A 14,786-nucleotide genomic window follows, 5' to 3' on the forward strand; every position below is an offset into this window, starting at 1 on the left:
TCAATAATTTATTAAGGTAGAGCTGTTACATCAAGTACCCAGATGGCTTTGCAATCTAGTCTCTGTGGTTGGGTGAGCATACTTGAGTTTATGCGCCTGTTGACACTAAGTGGTTGCTACTCACAATAGCTGTGCCTAAGTTTGGATAACTTTTAGACTTTTACCAAAACCACCCACTCTTCTTCCCCAAGTTTGGATAACCTATCTCTTTATGGTAGAATATTACCAAACCCACTGCAGACTTCTTAGTGAACAGCTTTTCTCAGCTCCTTTTCACTAACCCCAAACCTGGGCATTCTTTTCTTCTCTCCTCCTTATTCAGTTCCCTTCCTTCAAACTCAGTCTCCCATTCCTCACCTTTCACAATAAAATTAAACCCAAATACTGCCTGCCCCAGTACCAGCATACATTACAGTCACTGGCCATTTTTAGAACATCCCTATGTATAATCCAACCACTCAGCGACCTCAATTATGATAACCAAGTCTCTCACAATAGAGAGGGCTTAGACATCCGTTAGCCCAAAGCTCCACAAAGGACTTTCATACAAGCATGCATTTGAGTAGTCTTGGCCTTTTATGCCCAAGCAACCTGCATATCATTTCACATAATTCTTATAACCTCCAAATAGGCAATCCAGGGTAGCAGTCAGTACAAAATATTCTATTTAATTTTCAACATCCCCTAATCTCTGAAGTTACTGAAGTTCCCCAGGATGCAACTTTCCCAGGAAAACATTAACTTCATGTCTGTGATAAATGTTAACCAAATTAATACATCTAAAGCACCTAGATTAGCGCCTGGTACATAAACTGCTCTTCAAACATTTGCAATTGCTGGCTGTAGAGTTGAGGACAATTCAGACATAGCTAGGAATAAAACTGAAATCTAAATTCCGTTATCCCAAACGTGAAATCGACGCAACTTCTGTGACACGAAATAAAAAGCACAACAGGCTGAAGTGTAAAATGGAAGTATTTTATTGTGATTCCATATAATAGAAACCATATTACCTAATCTGCCTAAGCACACAGCAAAACTGAGTCAAAAGTAGCAGTACTAGTGACTCAAGTATTCATTCTGAATGAAAAGAGGATGGTTTTAACCGATTGAGTTTTCAAATGTAATTTTGCACTGATTAGAATTAGTGTGTTCTCTTAAACTTCTGTATTGAACAACAAATGACTAGGTATAGTTTATTCACTGGTACTAGGTTTGAAAAAAGCTTACAAACTTCCCTTTTACTTCCTGTCTTTCCTGTTACACTTGCCTCATTCTATCACCACACTGAATTCCTCTCATTTTCCACATCATTTCCAGGGGAATCTTGAGGGAAATTAATCTGTCTTCCCTTGAAAGCATATGGACAATCCCAATCCCCCCAACCTCCATTCCATCCTTTTGAAATGTGTTTCTTTTTGGCATAATAGAACAAAATACTAGTAGCATTTTGAAAATCTAAATTCTGGCTCCTTGTACCATAAACTACAAACAATTCAGTCACATGTTCTTTAGACATCCACCTTAACTACAAGAATTTTTATTTGCTTGGTCCTTTGTCATTTATTGTCACCACTGTCCTGGAACTCATACAAGGTGCATTATACTTTTATAGCAATTAAGTTACAGAGAGGCCAAACAATACAGCCAAGAACTCACAGGTATAACATGCCATATTACCTCATCTGAGATTCTGTTACTGGAGTGTGTTATGCTCCCGAGTTTACGTGAATGAACTGGTAATTTCCCTTGTCCTTCACGGACTGTATTTTTATTTTTGCTTGCTACATTTTCTCCTAGAATGAAAACAGGTATAAACATCTGACCATGGAATTCAGATCCTTTTAATGTTCCTTACATATTTCTCTTATTTCTAAATTAGAAGTTATTTGTTCAAATAGTTCTAAGTACTACCCATCTCTCCAAAAGTTACCTCTTTCTATTTGTCAAAAGAGAGACTGCTGACCTGTTACAGAAAGTTATTTTCTACTTAAAACCAATTCAAAACATAAAAATTCTTGAGAGTAGTAATAAATATTTTTCTGCTTTTGTACTCAGTTCTCTCTCTTTCTTCATTTGAGAAATAAGTCACCATGTCTCATTGCTGAGAATCTCTTTCCCTAACAAATGCCACTCTTACAGGAGTCAGGAGGGCTCTTGCTTCAATGTCTCCTACAAAGAATAAACAGTCCAAAGCTGGAAAGTGTAACTTAATATTAAATGATTTGGGCCACAGGACCAATTTAAAAGCTCCTGTGTCTAAAATGACACATTACCTCTCTTACTTGTAATTAATTTATACATGGGATTGGCCATGCTGACATATACCAAGGAACTACACATACATAAATTAAAAAAGAAAAGAACATTCTATGAACAATCCTGAAGAGGTCAAAGAGCACTCAAAGTAGGGGCATTCAGTGCACAGTAACCTGTATAATTTAATACACTAAAAACAAGGACACAGAGCTTGGGAGTACACATAGGATGTTGTTTTACGATTTTCTTCATTTTGATGGTATTGCTTTCCTGTCTTCAGGAGGGAAGATCTTGACTTCAAAAGTAACAAAATATTTCAGAAGGGAATTTACATCTTTCAGTTCTAAATAGTACTCTTGGGCAATTTTCTCAGCAGTCCACGTTTCTGGAGAAAGTTTATGATTATTGAGAAGTGTCAATGCTTCTACAACAGAAATTTTGCCTTTGGGAATGTCCGTGACATTCTTATCCAAGTGATGTCCGATGGGAAGTCTGAATTCCTTCGGTTTTTGCTGTAGTTCACCATCTTTTACCTAGTACCAAAAAAAAGGGCTTTAGGATAGAAGATTTACATCTCCCATGAGTCTGAAGTCTATACTGTTTCTTTTCATATAAATCCGTACATAACTTCCTCAAACTGTATTTTCTCATTGTAGTTGTCTTTTCCTAACTATAGCTTGCTCGAGGAAATGCTCTGTAAAATTGTAAATGAATGCATGTCATGTACTCACCTCCACTGAGCATTATTAATCTCAAAATGTGAGATACAAATGCTCTAAAATCTAAAACTTCTGAACTCCACCATGATGCCCCAAGTAGAAAATTTCACATCTAACTTCCGTGATGATCAGCAGTCAAAATGCAAGTACACTAAGAATAACCCCTCAACTTGCCTTCAGGCTTTGTAAGTTGTATATGACATATAAATGAATTTCATGATTAAAACTGGAAACTACCACAAAGATGCTTCATAATGTACATACAAATATTCTAAAGTCAGATCTGTACAACTTCTGGTCCTAAGCAGCTCAGGTAAGGAAACTTCAACTTGTATATTAAAAGAATGGGAGTTGATTAGATTAAAGCGGCCCTGTTTCAGAAGAGCAGCATCCTACAATGCTGTGATAGCTTACTTGAAAACTTTTCCATCCTTCCCTCACTGATGAACTGTTACCTCGATGTCAGAGGAAACAAATCTTTTCTTCTCCTAGTTGCTCTGGTCAGTCTTATCACAGCTCATCACCTAAGCTGTTCCAAGCATTCCCTTTTTCTTTTCAGTTTCAACTGCACCTGCCAACACACTTCTTGGCCAACATATGAAATTGTATCTTCACTACCTTTTTAAAACTCTCCAACCCAAAGCCTCTTTAAATCAGTCCTGTAACTAGAGTTAAAGCTAAAATGATAAATCTGCCCTAATGACCCCAGCTGCTTTATTCGGAGGCACTCTTCAGAAATCACTTGAACTAACTACAGCAGCTCACCATACCTGACTCAAACTGCTGGCTCTAATGCACAAATCTCAGCTTCCTTGCTAAGTCTTCCCCAGATTTCCATCCATACTTCCAGGTTTCTTCCATTTTCCTAGTGGCTCTTGTCCCTTCTGCTGCTCATTAAGTTCCAACTACATTTTGTCTTTACTTTTTTTTTTTTTTGGGGGGGGGGGGGTGACAGGGTGTCATGTATGCTGGGCTGGCCTTGAATTTCTGGATCTTCACTCACTCCCTACCTCCCATTTTGGCCCACATGTAATGATATCAAAATCTGTGGCTCCAAACCAAGACCTTTCTTTGGGTATTTAAGCCCCAAATCCCAAATGCCTAATGGGCATCGCTACTTGGACCTGTATACACCTCAACTTCAGAGTGTCTAATACTGAACCTACCAATCTACCTGCTTCCAAGTCCATGTTTAAAACTCTGTATCTAATCTATGAACAGATACTGTTCATGTTATCTCCCAAGTCTCTCTTGATCCCATTCTCTTATCTTCTATACCACTAAACCACCCTAGACCATGCCAGGGCCATGTGAAGGAACTATCAAAAGACATCTAGCAGGTTTCTTCTAACTAGATAATTTTGTTCCCTCCTAACTCACTCTCAAATCTAACACTACTTTTTCCCCACATTAAACTCTTCAATGACTCTCCAAAGCCCTTCTGATATAACTACATCTGCTTGGCATGCACTTTCATGATCCAGCTGTAATCCAAATCCTTCACTTTCCCCTGGCCACGTACACTCTAACCAGTCTCCAGACCACCACCCATTCCACTTTCACATTCCCACCTGAGACTCCCACTCATGAGTGCCTTTGACTCCCTAAATCTCAAAGTGTCTCTCATCTTCCAAACTCAGTAGATCCACCTCCAGTCCATACATACCAGATTTTTCTTTTCCCTTCAGCATTTTGTATCAAAAAAAAATTTTTTTAATGAAATTGAACATCCTCTCTTCATTTAGTAGAAAGGCAGAGAATTTCAAATTCCACATAGAGATACAAAAAAAAATTAAGAAAAAAAGAAACTGAAAAACTAATTCCTAGCAGAAATAATAACTAGTAATATAGGGCTAGTTACAAAATAAAAATCACTCATTTTCCCATATATTAAAATTAGGGGTTGAAAATTCTACTTCATAGAAACTTTCCACTCTTCCTCAAAGACTCAACAATTAAAGGATGTTAATCTTTTTCTAGTTAACCTATGAATCCTAATCTAACTAGAGTCCAATCTAAACAAGGCTTAATAAAGACACTGACAGTGTGATTCCAAGTTCACTTAGAAAAAAAATCATTTGAGAAGAGACAAGAAGCTTTTTAGGTCCTAACAGTCACCAGGATGTATTACAGAGCCCTATTAAATGGGGTAGTATGCATCTAGTGGTAAGAAGCAAAAGCAAACAGCACCACTAAGTCTACAAAGAGAAGAAGGGAACGGAATTAGTAAATCAATTACACATTTAGGTGACTGGCATATATTTGAAGAGGTTAAACTGATCTCTTCTACTAAACTCTTATACTAAACACCAAGCAAGTATCTTTACATAAAATCACAAAACACATGCTCAGCATAAATGAGAAACAGTATTTCTAAGTACTGCTCAGTGTCAGCTTAAAAATAACATACTATCGCCATCAATCAATGCATCTTTAAGAGAGAATCTGGTGATTACTAAATCCTACAGTCACTATGAAATTATGAGTATTAGATAAGTAACTGTAACTGTGTAGTCTTTTGCCTACTATTTGGCAGTACAAAATATTTTAGAATGCAAAAAAACTTTTGAGAGCTGTGGCTGGCACTTCTCCATCACTTAATCTAACTCTGCACCTTAATCACGATGGTCGCCTCCCTGATTCCAAGTTGAATTCACACTCCAGGCCCAGGTTTAAATGTCACTTCCTCAAGCAGTCCCTACTCCTCCAGGGCCTGGAATCACACTGGAGTTGTAGAGCTGCTCATTCGCTTAATGTCTGTGCCCCCCCTCCTCGTATCACAGGCCTCAGAGAGTAAGACCACGGTCGGTTCTGACCACTACACATAAACACATAAGCCTGACACATGTGACATGCCTACCATTCCAGCATATCATATGAACTGACATATAATATTTACACATCCTGTCCGGATACACCCTTAAAAATACAAACATGCCCCCACAAACCCCTAAACAGAAGCTGCCGTTAAGGTAAGAACAACTCAACCTATAGACATGAAAAGAGCTCTAAAGTCATCTTTGGCACTCAGCTAACCGCTAATGTTCCTTAACCAACCCTACAACTTCTGCGATCAACCTTTCACACAGGTGCATTGAATCAATCCCTGTTGGCATTCCCTAAGTATCCAAGGAGCCAAGCCCTGCGGCTCAGTCGCTGTGCTCCCCACTGACACTTCCTCCCCTCCCCCACACACACTTTGCACTGTCCCCGGTTGCCCTGTTTCTCTTGATCACTTCCTCAGCCCTCCAACATGAACCGTTGACTTAATCAATGCATACGTTACCTACCGGCAAGGAAGACACCGGATCTCTGGAATCGACATAGACATCTTTCAGTAACAACAGCAGCTCGTTATCTTTTCTAGAAACTTCCTCTTTGATTTCTGGGTGCTCTAAGGAAAGAAAAGAAGGCCACAATTTTTATTTTTTTAATAAGGAAACTGTCTCGAAACCCGTACACGCGTAAGGCGATTTTAAATTTTTCAAAAGAAACAATCATCTGGACAGCTAGGAGAGGGGACACCCGGCGGGGCAAGGGGAGCGCGCGCGCTGCCGCGAGCGCCGGGATGCCAGGCGCCGCCACCGTGCCCGCGCGGGGACGACCTCAATGTCACGGGAGGCCCGGGAGGGGCCGCACTCACGGCTCAGCTGCTCGCGCAGGAGGCTGCGGGTGGACGGGTGCTTGGGGGCCGTGGAGGGCTTCATCCTGCTGAGCTCCCGCTCCGCCCGGTTCTCCAGGTTGAAGTTCCTGAAGGCGCGGGTCACGCGAGCCCCCATCTCTACATCACGCTGCCCGCGGTTCGCCGCGCACGTGGGGGCGGCGCCGGCGCGGGTGCCCTCCGTGCGCACGGAGCATGCGCGCGCCCGGGGTCGGGCACCGGGAAGCCGCCGAGGACGCGCTCGTCGCCCCCTGGCGGCCCGGAGGACGCACGCTCGCCGTCGCCGGCCTGCCGTGGGCGCGCCTGCGCGGACCCGACGCGTGTCGGCGTTGTCAGGGACGCTCGCGGTGAGGGAGCCGCGCGGCTGCAGCAACCCACGAGACCGCACGGTTGCAAAATTCCGGGTTGAGAAAGTCTAGGGCGGAGATCTTGCAACCCTTTCAAAGGGCAGTGCAGAGGGTCAAGGTTCTGAACTTAACCTGCCGCTGCTTTTGAGAAACGAAAATGAGGAATCTTTGTTCTCAGCCGCTTTTCCACTTTGACAGCTCTAATTGTCCTGTTTCTTGCCTGTGCACTCCAGTTTTTTGTTTTGTTTTCTTCTTCCACTATCTTGACACCCATTTCTCGGTCACATTGTTCCTAATGCTATGAATTTTAAGCTTTCTTTTCTTTCCACTAATTTGACCTATTCCTCCATGAGCACCGAATCACCCTGCTCTTCTCGGTCCCATTCCTCAGCTCTGGCGCCTCTCTCAGTCTCAGCAATCTTCAGAGAGCCTGATGTAACTTGTGCTTTAATAGTGTATTTGGAAAAAATAAATATATTCTTTCTTCCCTTCCCCTCCTCCTCCACCACCCCTTCGTTTCTCCCTTCCTTTTCATTTCTGAATGGATTCCTCTGATACTGATTTTAAGATTATTTAGAAATAGTGAAATCGACCCATAAAGAAATATTGTGACCGACCCGTACGTTTTTTTTAAGCCCACCAACAAGAAAATATGTTTCCTAATTAATAATATTTTTCCTAGACCGCAGTTGCAAAAACTTAGCCTGTTTGATTAAGTGAAATAGAATGGTTGTGTCTAACCAATTTAAAGCAAACGGGGGCGAGGGGGGATTTAATTTTCTAAATGACTATTATTAATTAGGCTGCACCACCATCATAGGGAAAAACATTAGAGAATAAAGTTATCACTGCTTATCATGAAACATTTCTCTGGTGACTGCTATAAGGAATATATTGGAAGGTGTAATATATAGAAGTGAAAATCTGTGTTCTCTGAGTTAATTGGTTATCCTGAAGGTGGCAGGCTGCTCTAAGATATTCCATCTTAGAGCTTTGAAGCAAGTTCGTACGTAATTCAGTGAAATTATTTTAAGCCAGTTTCTCTGGGTGCCAAGAAATGTCTGTTGGCTTCATTAAGCTTGTTGTGTGCTTTAAGAATTATAGTAGCAGTTCCATTCACTGCCTGCTAAAGTATTACAAAAGTGAAAATCTCATTTTCATGTGATTCCACCAAACTGAGGACGACAAGAAAGTAACCTTACACAGGAGTTTACCACAAGTCCAGGACAGCAGATAGCACAAAGTTAAAGATTTTTGGGTTTTCACATTCAGGCAGAGCTTAGATTTGACACTGGAAGAGCCATCCTCCAGTGCTTTGCCTCACCCTGGCTTGGCATTACAAAGTCCTCAAAGGCCAAAACAAGGCCCACAGACTCCAGCAAAAACCACCCTTGGCTGTCCTATTTGGTAATCATAATGGAAATAAATCCTGAACCATGAATGCATAATCCCAGCTCTTCTTGTCAAAATACACAAAATAACAGGAGATCTGAACTTAAGAATTCCCCTCTGGCTTATGTTTAAGGGTTGAAAGCAGGTCCCCAGGGAAAGTTGGAGGTATGCTATTCTCTCAGCCAAGTGTTGGAATAGGGCTGATAGGTGGTAATGAGTTATACTAATGAGCTCCAAGTGTTGCCGACACACTGAAATACTAGTTTTTTGAGAAGAGACATTTCCTTTTGCTTTGTTTTGTGCTGTATCCACACAAGATGTTAGGACAAAGTAGGTACTTATTTATTCTAAGTTCATTTTCAATTGCTGACTCACATGCTCTTTCCATTATTGCACCCAGGAAGGCTGGAACTTAGGTAGGAATTGTGTCAGGGATTTAAAATGCCGTCTGTCTTTGCTAGGCAATAGCAGCAGTAAGAGTCCCCAGGCAGTCCCTCCATGCTTCCCTCGCTGTGCGGCACTTTCCTCTGGTTGAAATATTGCCTCCTAAAGCAAGAAGGATGCTTAGAAGACTCGGGAAGTAAACAGACCTTACAAGTCTGGGAAAGTTGAAGCCTACATGATCCAGCAAGCCATCGGACAAGCCTGGGAGAGGCTTGGAGCTGTGGAGCTGCCTGCAGGTCATACACAGAGCTCCAGCATTGCTGTGGAACTGCCTGCAAATCATACAGAGAGCTCCAGCCCTGTAGATTAGAGGGGTTTTTTGGTGTAGCAGCTGCCCCAGATTCATCCCTACTCCTTTAATATATTCCTATAAGTAACCCCCAACAAATTCATCATCTTGCCAAGTTGGACTTTGGTGGAATTACTGCTTTCTTTTTTTATTGGTCCCTAGATAAGGTTAGTAGACATTTATTCATGTCTTCCCAAAAAGCGCCAGTTATTCACCATTCATCCTCCTCAGTTGTTCTCTCTGCCTAGACTCTTACCACTACACACCCCTTCCTTTGAACACACTTCTATGTCCTACAAAGCATTTCAGAAACTATGCTCAGGAAACAGGTGACTGGAGCACAAGAAAGACCCCAAAGGTGCTGCTATATTGGGCAAATTTCAGCCACTAGTGGGCCTCAGAAATGTATGAAGGAATGACATCCTCATGAGGTATTGGTGTTGAGAGAGAACCTCTCTGAAACCTGTACTATAGGCCAGGAGCCAATGGATTTGTAAGAACCCAATTCACATTTTATACAAGGTATGTGTGTGGGGGTATGTACATGTGTATGTACATCTGTGGATATGTACATCTGTGGGCATGTACATGTGAGTGCAGGTGCCTGCAAAGCCCAAAAGGTGGTGCCTGATCCCCTGCAGAAGGAGTTGCCAGCAGTTGTAAGCAACCCAATGTTCTGAGACCCAAACTCTGCAAGAGCAATACACTCTCTTATCTCTCCAGCGTTTGTGTGCAACTTTAAACATTTTCTGTTGTAGAACAGAACCAGCCCAAACCATATTTTTTTCATATCCATTTGTTCCTTTCCTTGCTCTCTATCACAGTAGACCTGGATCAGAGCAGTAAACAGTATCCATGCCAAAGCCTGAATGCTATCCTGTCTTGACATTTACTCCATCAAACGAATTAGTTCGTTAATTTTGAGTTCAGCCTCGCTGAAGCTGCCAGGACACAGACGGCTTACAAACAGTTTCTTTTCCATAATATAACATCTGTGGCCTTGAGCCCAGTTCCTAAACGCATCCTTGTTCCTTTGTAACCTCATCATTTGGGCTTCTACTGCCCACATTGCTCTCGGCATGCCTGTTTTCCTAATCCCCATCAAAATGGCTCATTGAGCCCTGCTTATAGTATTCTAGGGCTTTTTCTTTTTCTTGTCCCAAGTTGTAGTGTAGGTGGGGCTGAGACAGGAGCCTCAAGGGGAGTAGTACTTCCAAGTCAAAGCTGGAACAACTACCCACTACACCAAGTTCCAAATTCTTCCACGTTCTTCATCTAAGCTAATTTCAAGAACCCAAGAATCACAGGGTCAGGTTTACCCCAGCAATAACCCCGTTTCTTGGTACCAGTTTTCCATATGAGTTGCTTTTAATGTGACTGTGACAAAAAGCAACTTGCGGAAGCAAGGTTGTCTTTCCACTCACAGGGATATGTTTCTTCATGGCCAGAAGACACGGCGGCAGGAGAGTGAGGCTGGTCATACTCCATCCACAATCAGATAAATGCTGGTGCTCAGCTCATTTTCATTCAGCTCAGGACGTTCGCCCTTGGAATAGTGCCACCAACCTTCAGAGAGGGGCTCCTCACAGCAATAAATCCAATCTTGGGATTCCCTCCAGACGTGTCCGGAGAACCACCAGTTTCTAGGTTCTATGACGTGGATGATCAGAAACCAGCATTGCTCTAAATCTTTAACATCCCAGCTGACCACAATCCCAAAAGTCTAGTCAGCCATCATGTAGAACCTTCAAGGTAGGACTGAATTTTTTTCTGGGAGCTTCAGTTCACACTTAGAATTATCAACTGGCATTTATGTTCCCATGCAGGCACTGTCGTTACTGTCTTCATGACTGCTAACATTGGATTGGTTTCCTGTTCTTAGCAAGTTCTTCCAAAAGAATAGCTTCACACAATTAACTTAGCACCTCGCTTTTCTAGAGGTCAGACTCCCAAAGAAATCTGCTGAGGATAAAGTCAGGGTGTTGGCAGACTTTTCTTCCTCCAGGAAAAACTAGGGGGAAGTCTCTTTGCTTATTTGTGTGTTTCCACAGGTTTCTTGCATATCTTAGTAGTCAGCAGTTACATCACTTCACTGTAAACTCCTGAGTGGATAGGTCCGGACTGGATCCTCTTGTCTTTACCTCTCAAATACCAGTAGTCATGAACCACCATGCATGCCCAGTATACTTTCCACTGGTGTTACAGTAGGATTTTCTTCAAATTTACCTGTCTATCTCTCTACCAGTGTGTGTGTGTGTGTGTGTGTGTATGTGTGTACATGTGTACATGTTCATGCCATGACACATATGTGGATGCCAGAGAATAACTTTCAGGAGTCAGTTCTCTCTTTCCATCTCAGTGAGACAGAGTCTCCCTTGTTTCTTCCATATGGAGGTGGTGATTCTCTTGTGTCTGCCTCCATCTTCCCACGTTGCCTTAGGAGTTCTGGGGTTACAGATGCCATCACATCCAGCTTCCCACATGCTTGGTTCTAGCAATCAAACTCAGTTCATCAATTTGCACAATAAGCAAACCTTTAACACTGAGCTACCTCACCAGCCCTGCAACAGAATTTTCTGTGAATCTCAACAACTAATCCTAAAGTTCACCAGAGAGAGAAAACATGAAAAGTAGCCCATAAATCTCTGAAAAATTGAAATGAGAAGGACTGTAACATATCAGAAGATCTGCAGGGCTCTCTCAGTGGGCACTGAGAAATGGTTAGTGAGCAAGTGTAATGCAGCATGAGAGTCTGATTATACATAGGATGCTGATTAAGAACATTCTGTTGGTACTTCAATGGCTTCCCACATCATTTATTTACCACTTCCATTTAATTTCCCCTTGTCATTGGGAATTTTGTTTCCTGCCTCAATTTTCAACCCAGTTTCCCCCATATCAGTTTTCTGAATGTATCTGATCCTCCACACCCCTACAGACTTGCTTGTCATGAGAGTGAGGAACATCTCTTGGTGGTTTGGCTTAGTACGGTGAGGTCATTTTCCTCTGCCCAGAACAATTCAATCAGTACAGCGACTCTCTATCTTGGTCTTTGCAGAGGAAACATTTGTCACAGAAAACAACGTGAGATGCAAACACTCAAGAACTACTTTTTATTTCAAACATCATAAAAGTATGTAATTTACATTCCAGGAATTCCAGAAGAGCTTCGGAAAAGCTTTGAGAAGCCAAACTCGAACCAGAGCTGTTTGTCTCAGCTGGGGAACCTGGCTTAGAAACTCACCAGCCAGAGCCTATGCTGTTCACTCTGCCAATCTGTCTTCTCAAGTCTGATCCTTTCTTTCTGCTTGCGCTCTCTCTGACTCTTCCTTAGCAGCCAGGGCAACACACATGAGCCTGGCCACAGACAGATCTGCTTCTGGATGGTGGTTATGTTACTTCCCGACTACATAGTCTTGCAGTAATTTCTTAGATCTTTTGATACACAGCTTTGTCCACTACATGAATACTATCCACACTTATAGATTGCCATGAAACTTAATCCATTTGAAGTAGAGGGATTGGCAAATAGCAAACATGCAATATTTATTCATTATATATGTAATATTTTACAATTAATTCTTAGGTTTGATTGACCCTTTAGATTGTAGAATTAACATTTTCAGATAGTTCACAAATACATTATTATTGCAGCGTTTTCTTACAGTGTTTTGGTCCCTGCTGAGATAGACCCTGAGCCTTGGGAAGAGAACACATGGATATAGATGTCCCATTTGTGACTGAGCACTCCATGGACACCTTTTTTCTTCATTTGACTTGAGTTTCTGCATCAGCCACCATCCACTGAACTGATGAGAGCTGAGGGCTGCACTAACTTATGGGTAGTGAGACACAAATTTAGTGGGTAGTTTGATAGCATGTCTATTAACAGCAGTAGCTTCGCCCCTGCAGCCTGCAAACTCCCAACCATGGCTTCTTGACAGATTTTTAATTCTGGGCATGCATTTCCTTCTGTGGCCTTACATTCAACTATTCCAATGGTATTTATTAGCAGCTTGGAGGTCTGTTGCTGTTTATAAACTCTAAGCAACACATAAAGTGCCCTTGCATGTTTTTCTTAGAGTGGTTTCCTGTCTTCAGCTTTTACCATTATAAGTACGTTTCTCCCTACTATTTTGAAACCTGCCCTTTTGGTTAGTTTCCCTCTCCATTCATCTCTAAGAATCACACACAGCCTATTGCTAAGCTTCAGTGGACAGAGACCCCATCATTTCTGTTGGATATGACTTTGTTAGCCAAGGCAAGGGAGGCAAGTGTGCCTAGGCAGAATTCTGTAATGCCTGGTGAGCTTGGGTATAGAAATAGCCAAGCCTAACTGAGCTAGAGAACTGTGAGACAGAACTATACTCTGTTTTAAACCTCTAGTTATAAAGCAACAAGAAATGAATGTGGCAATATGTCTGGGAAGTAAGGTTGGGGATCAAGTGAGTAGTGGGTGAATGAATAGGAAGAGAGAAACAGGGAGACTGGCTGAAGTCCTCACCGGCCAGGCAGTGGAGTCTTTAAGAGCAGGAGCATGGAGCTTGCTTTTTATTCTCTCTGTGTAAAGACTCTTGACTGGAAGTTAGAGTGTTGTAGATATCTCTTAGCAAGATGATTGGTACCTACAAAAAGGATGCTTTGCGAAAGTTCAGGTGTGACACTGTTACTGTCCATTTGAGAGGGAAGTGGGTCTCCCTGTTTCCTGAGCCATATCTATTTAATTAAAGGTCTTGGGAGAAAAGATGTTTAAATATGCCTCCCATTTTATCTAAACAAATAGCAACAGAAGTATAGATAGTAAGATTTGTGATCAGAGGCTGAAGCAGAAGACAGTCATTTTAATGTTCTTGTACCACTCCACATAATTAAAACATTTCAAAAGAGCTTTAGATTGAATAGAAGCTCAGGATGTGTAAGCGCGACCACAATGGCTTGAAATCTCCTGCCAATGACAAGTAAAATACCAGTTCTAGCTACAGACCTCAACAGAATGATTAAATAAAAGTGGTTTTGTGTGTGTGTGTGTGTGTGTGTGTGTGTGTGTGTGTGTGTGTGTGTGTGAGAGAGAGAGAGAGAGAGAGAGAGAGAGAGAGAGAGAAAGAAAGAGAGACAGAGACAGAGATTGAGAGAGATTGAGACAGAGAAAGAAAGATTGAGAGAGATTGAGACACAGAGAGGCAGAGAGAGAGAGAGAGAGAGAGAGAGAGAGAGAGAGAGAGAGAGAGAGAGAGAGAGAGAGAGAGAGAGAGAAGAGAGAGAGAGAGAGTTCCTTGCCAGGACAACATCACAGAGAAATCAACTTGAAAAGAGGAAGGATTTCAGCTCTCATTTTCTGAGACTCTAGTCTGCGTTCACTGGACTCTATTCTTTCTCTGGCTGTGATAATACAGAGCACCACAGTAGGGGGTGTGTGCTGAAACAAACTGTTGTCCTTATGGTATAGGAAGCAGCATGGGAGCAGGGAAGGACAAGATACAGTTCACAAGAGCACACCCCAGGACCCATTCCAAAGTTTCCATCACATATCAATAGCCCATAGAATTTTGCATGGGCCTTGGGGACAGGGTCATTCCAGCTCCAAACTGTCCTTGTGTCCGTAAACACTTATGTGTACAGGAGGCTTTTATTTTTTATCAAAATGATGATTTACATGGCTATATGTTATGGGGATG

The 14,786-nt window shown here is 42.0% G+C and overlaps 1 protein-coding gene across 1 annotated transcript; it reads right to left on the reverse strand.

The window, feature by feature from the left end:
* Positions 1-957: 957 nt before the first annotated feature.
* On the reverse strand, positions 958-6,829 carry Ndufaf4 (NADH:ubiquinone oxidoreductase complex assembly factor 4). The gene is made up of 3 exons (XM_052717776.1): positions 6,622-6,829; positions 6,269-6,372; positions 958-2,792 (listed from the first exon to the last, which is right to left on the reverse strand). Exons 1-3 carry the CDS (start codon positions 6,755-6,757, stop codon positions 2,508-2,510), a joined length of 525 nt encoding a protein of 174 aa, XP_052573736.1. The 5' UTR covers positions 6,758-6,829; the 3' UTR covers positions 958-2,507.
* Positions 6,830-14,786: the final 7,957 nt, after the last annotated feature.

This window comes from Peromyscus californicus, unplaced genomic scaffold (genome assembly GCF_007827085.1).
Source record: "Peromyscus californicus insignis strain IS unplaced genomic scaffold, ASM782708v3 Scaffold_5__1_contigs__length_169319896, whole genome shotgun sequence".
Taxonomy (NCBI): domain Eukaryota; kingdom Metazoa; phylum Chordata; class Mammalia; order Rodentia; family Cricetidae; genus Peromyscus; species Peromyscus californicus.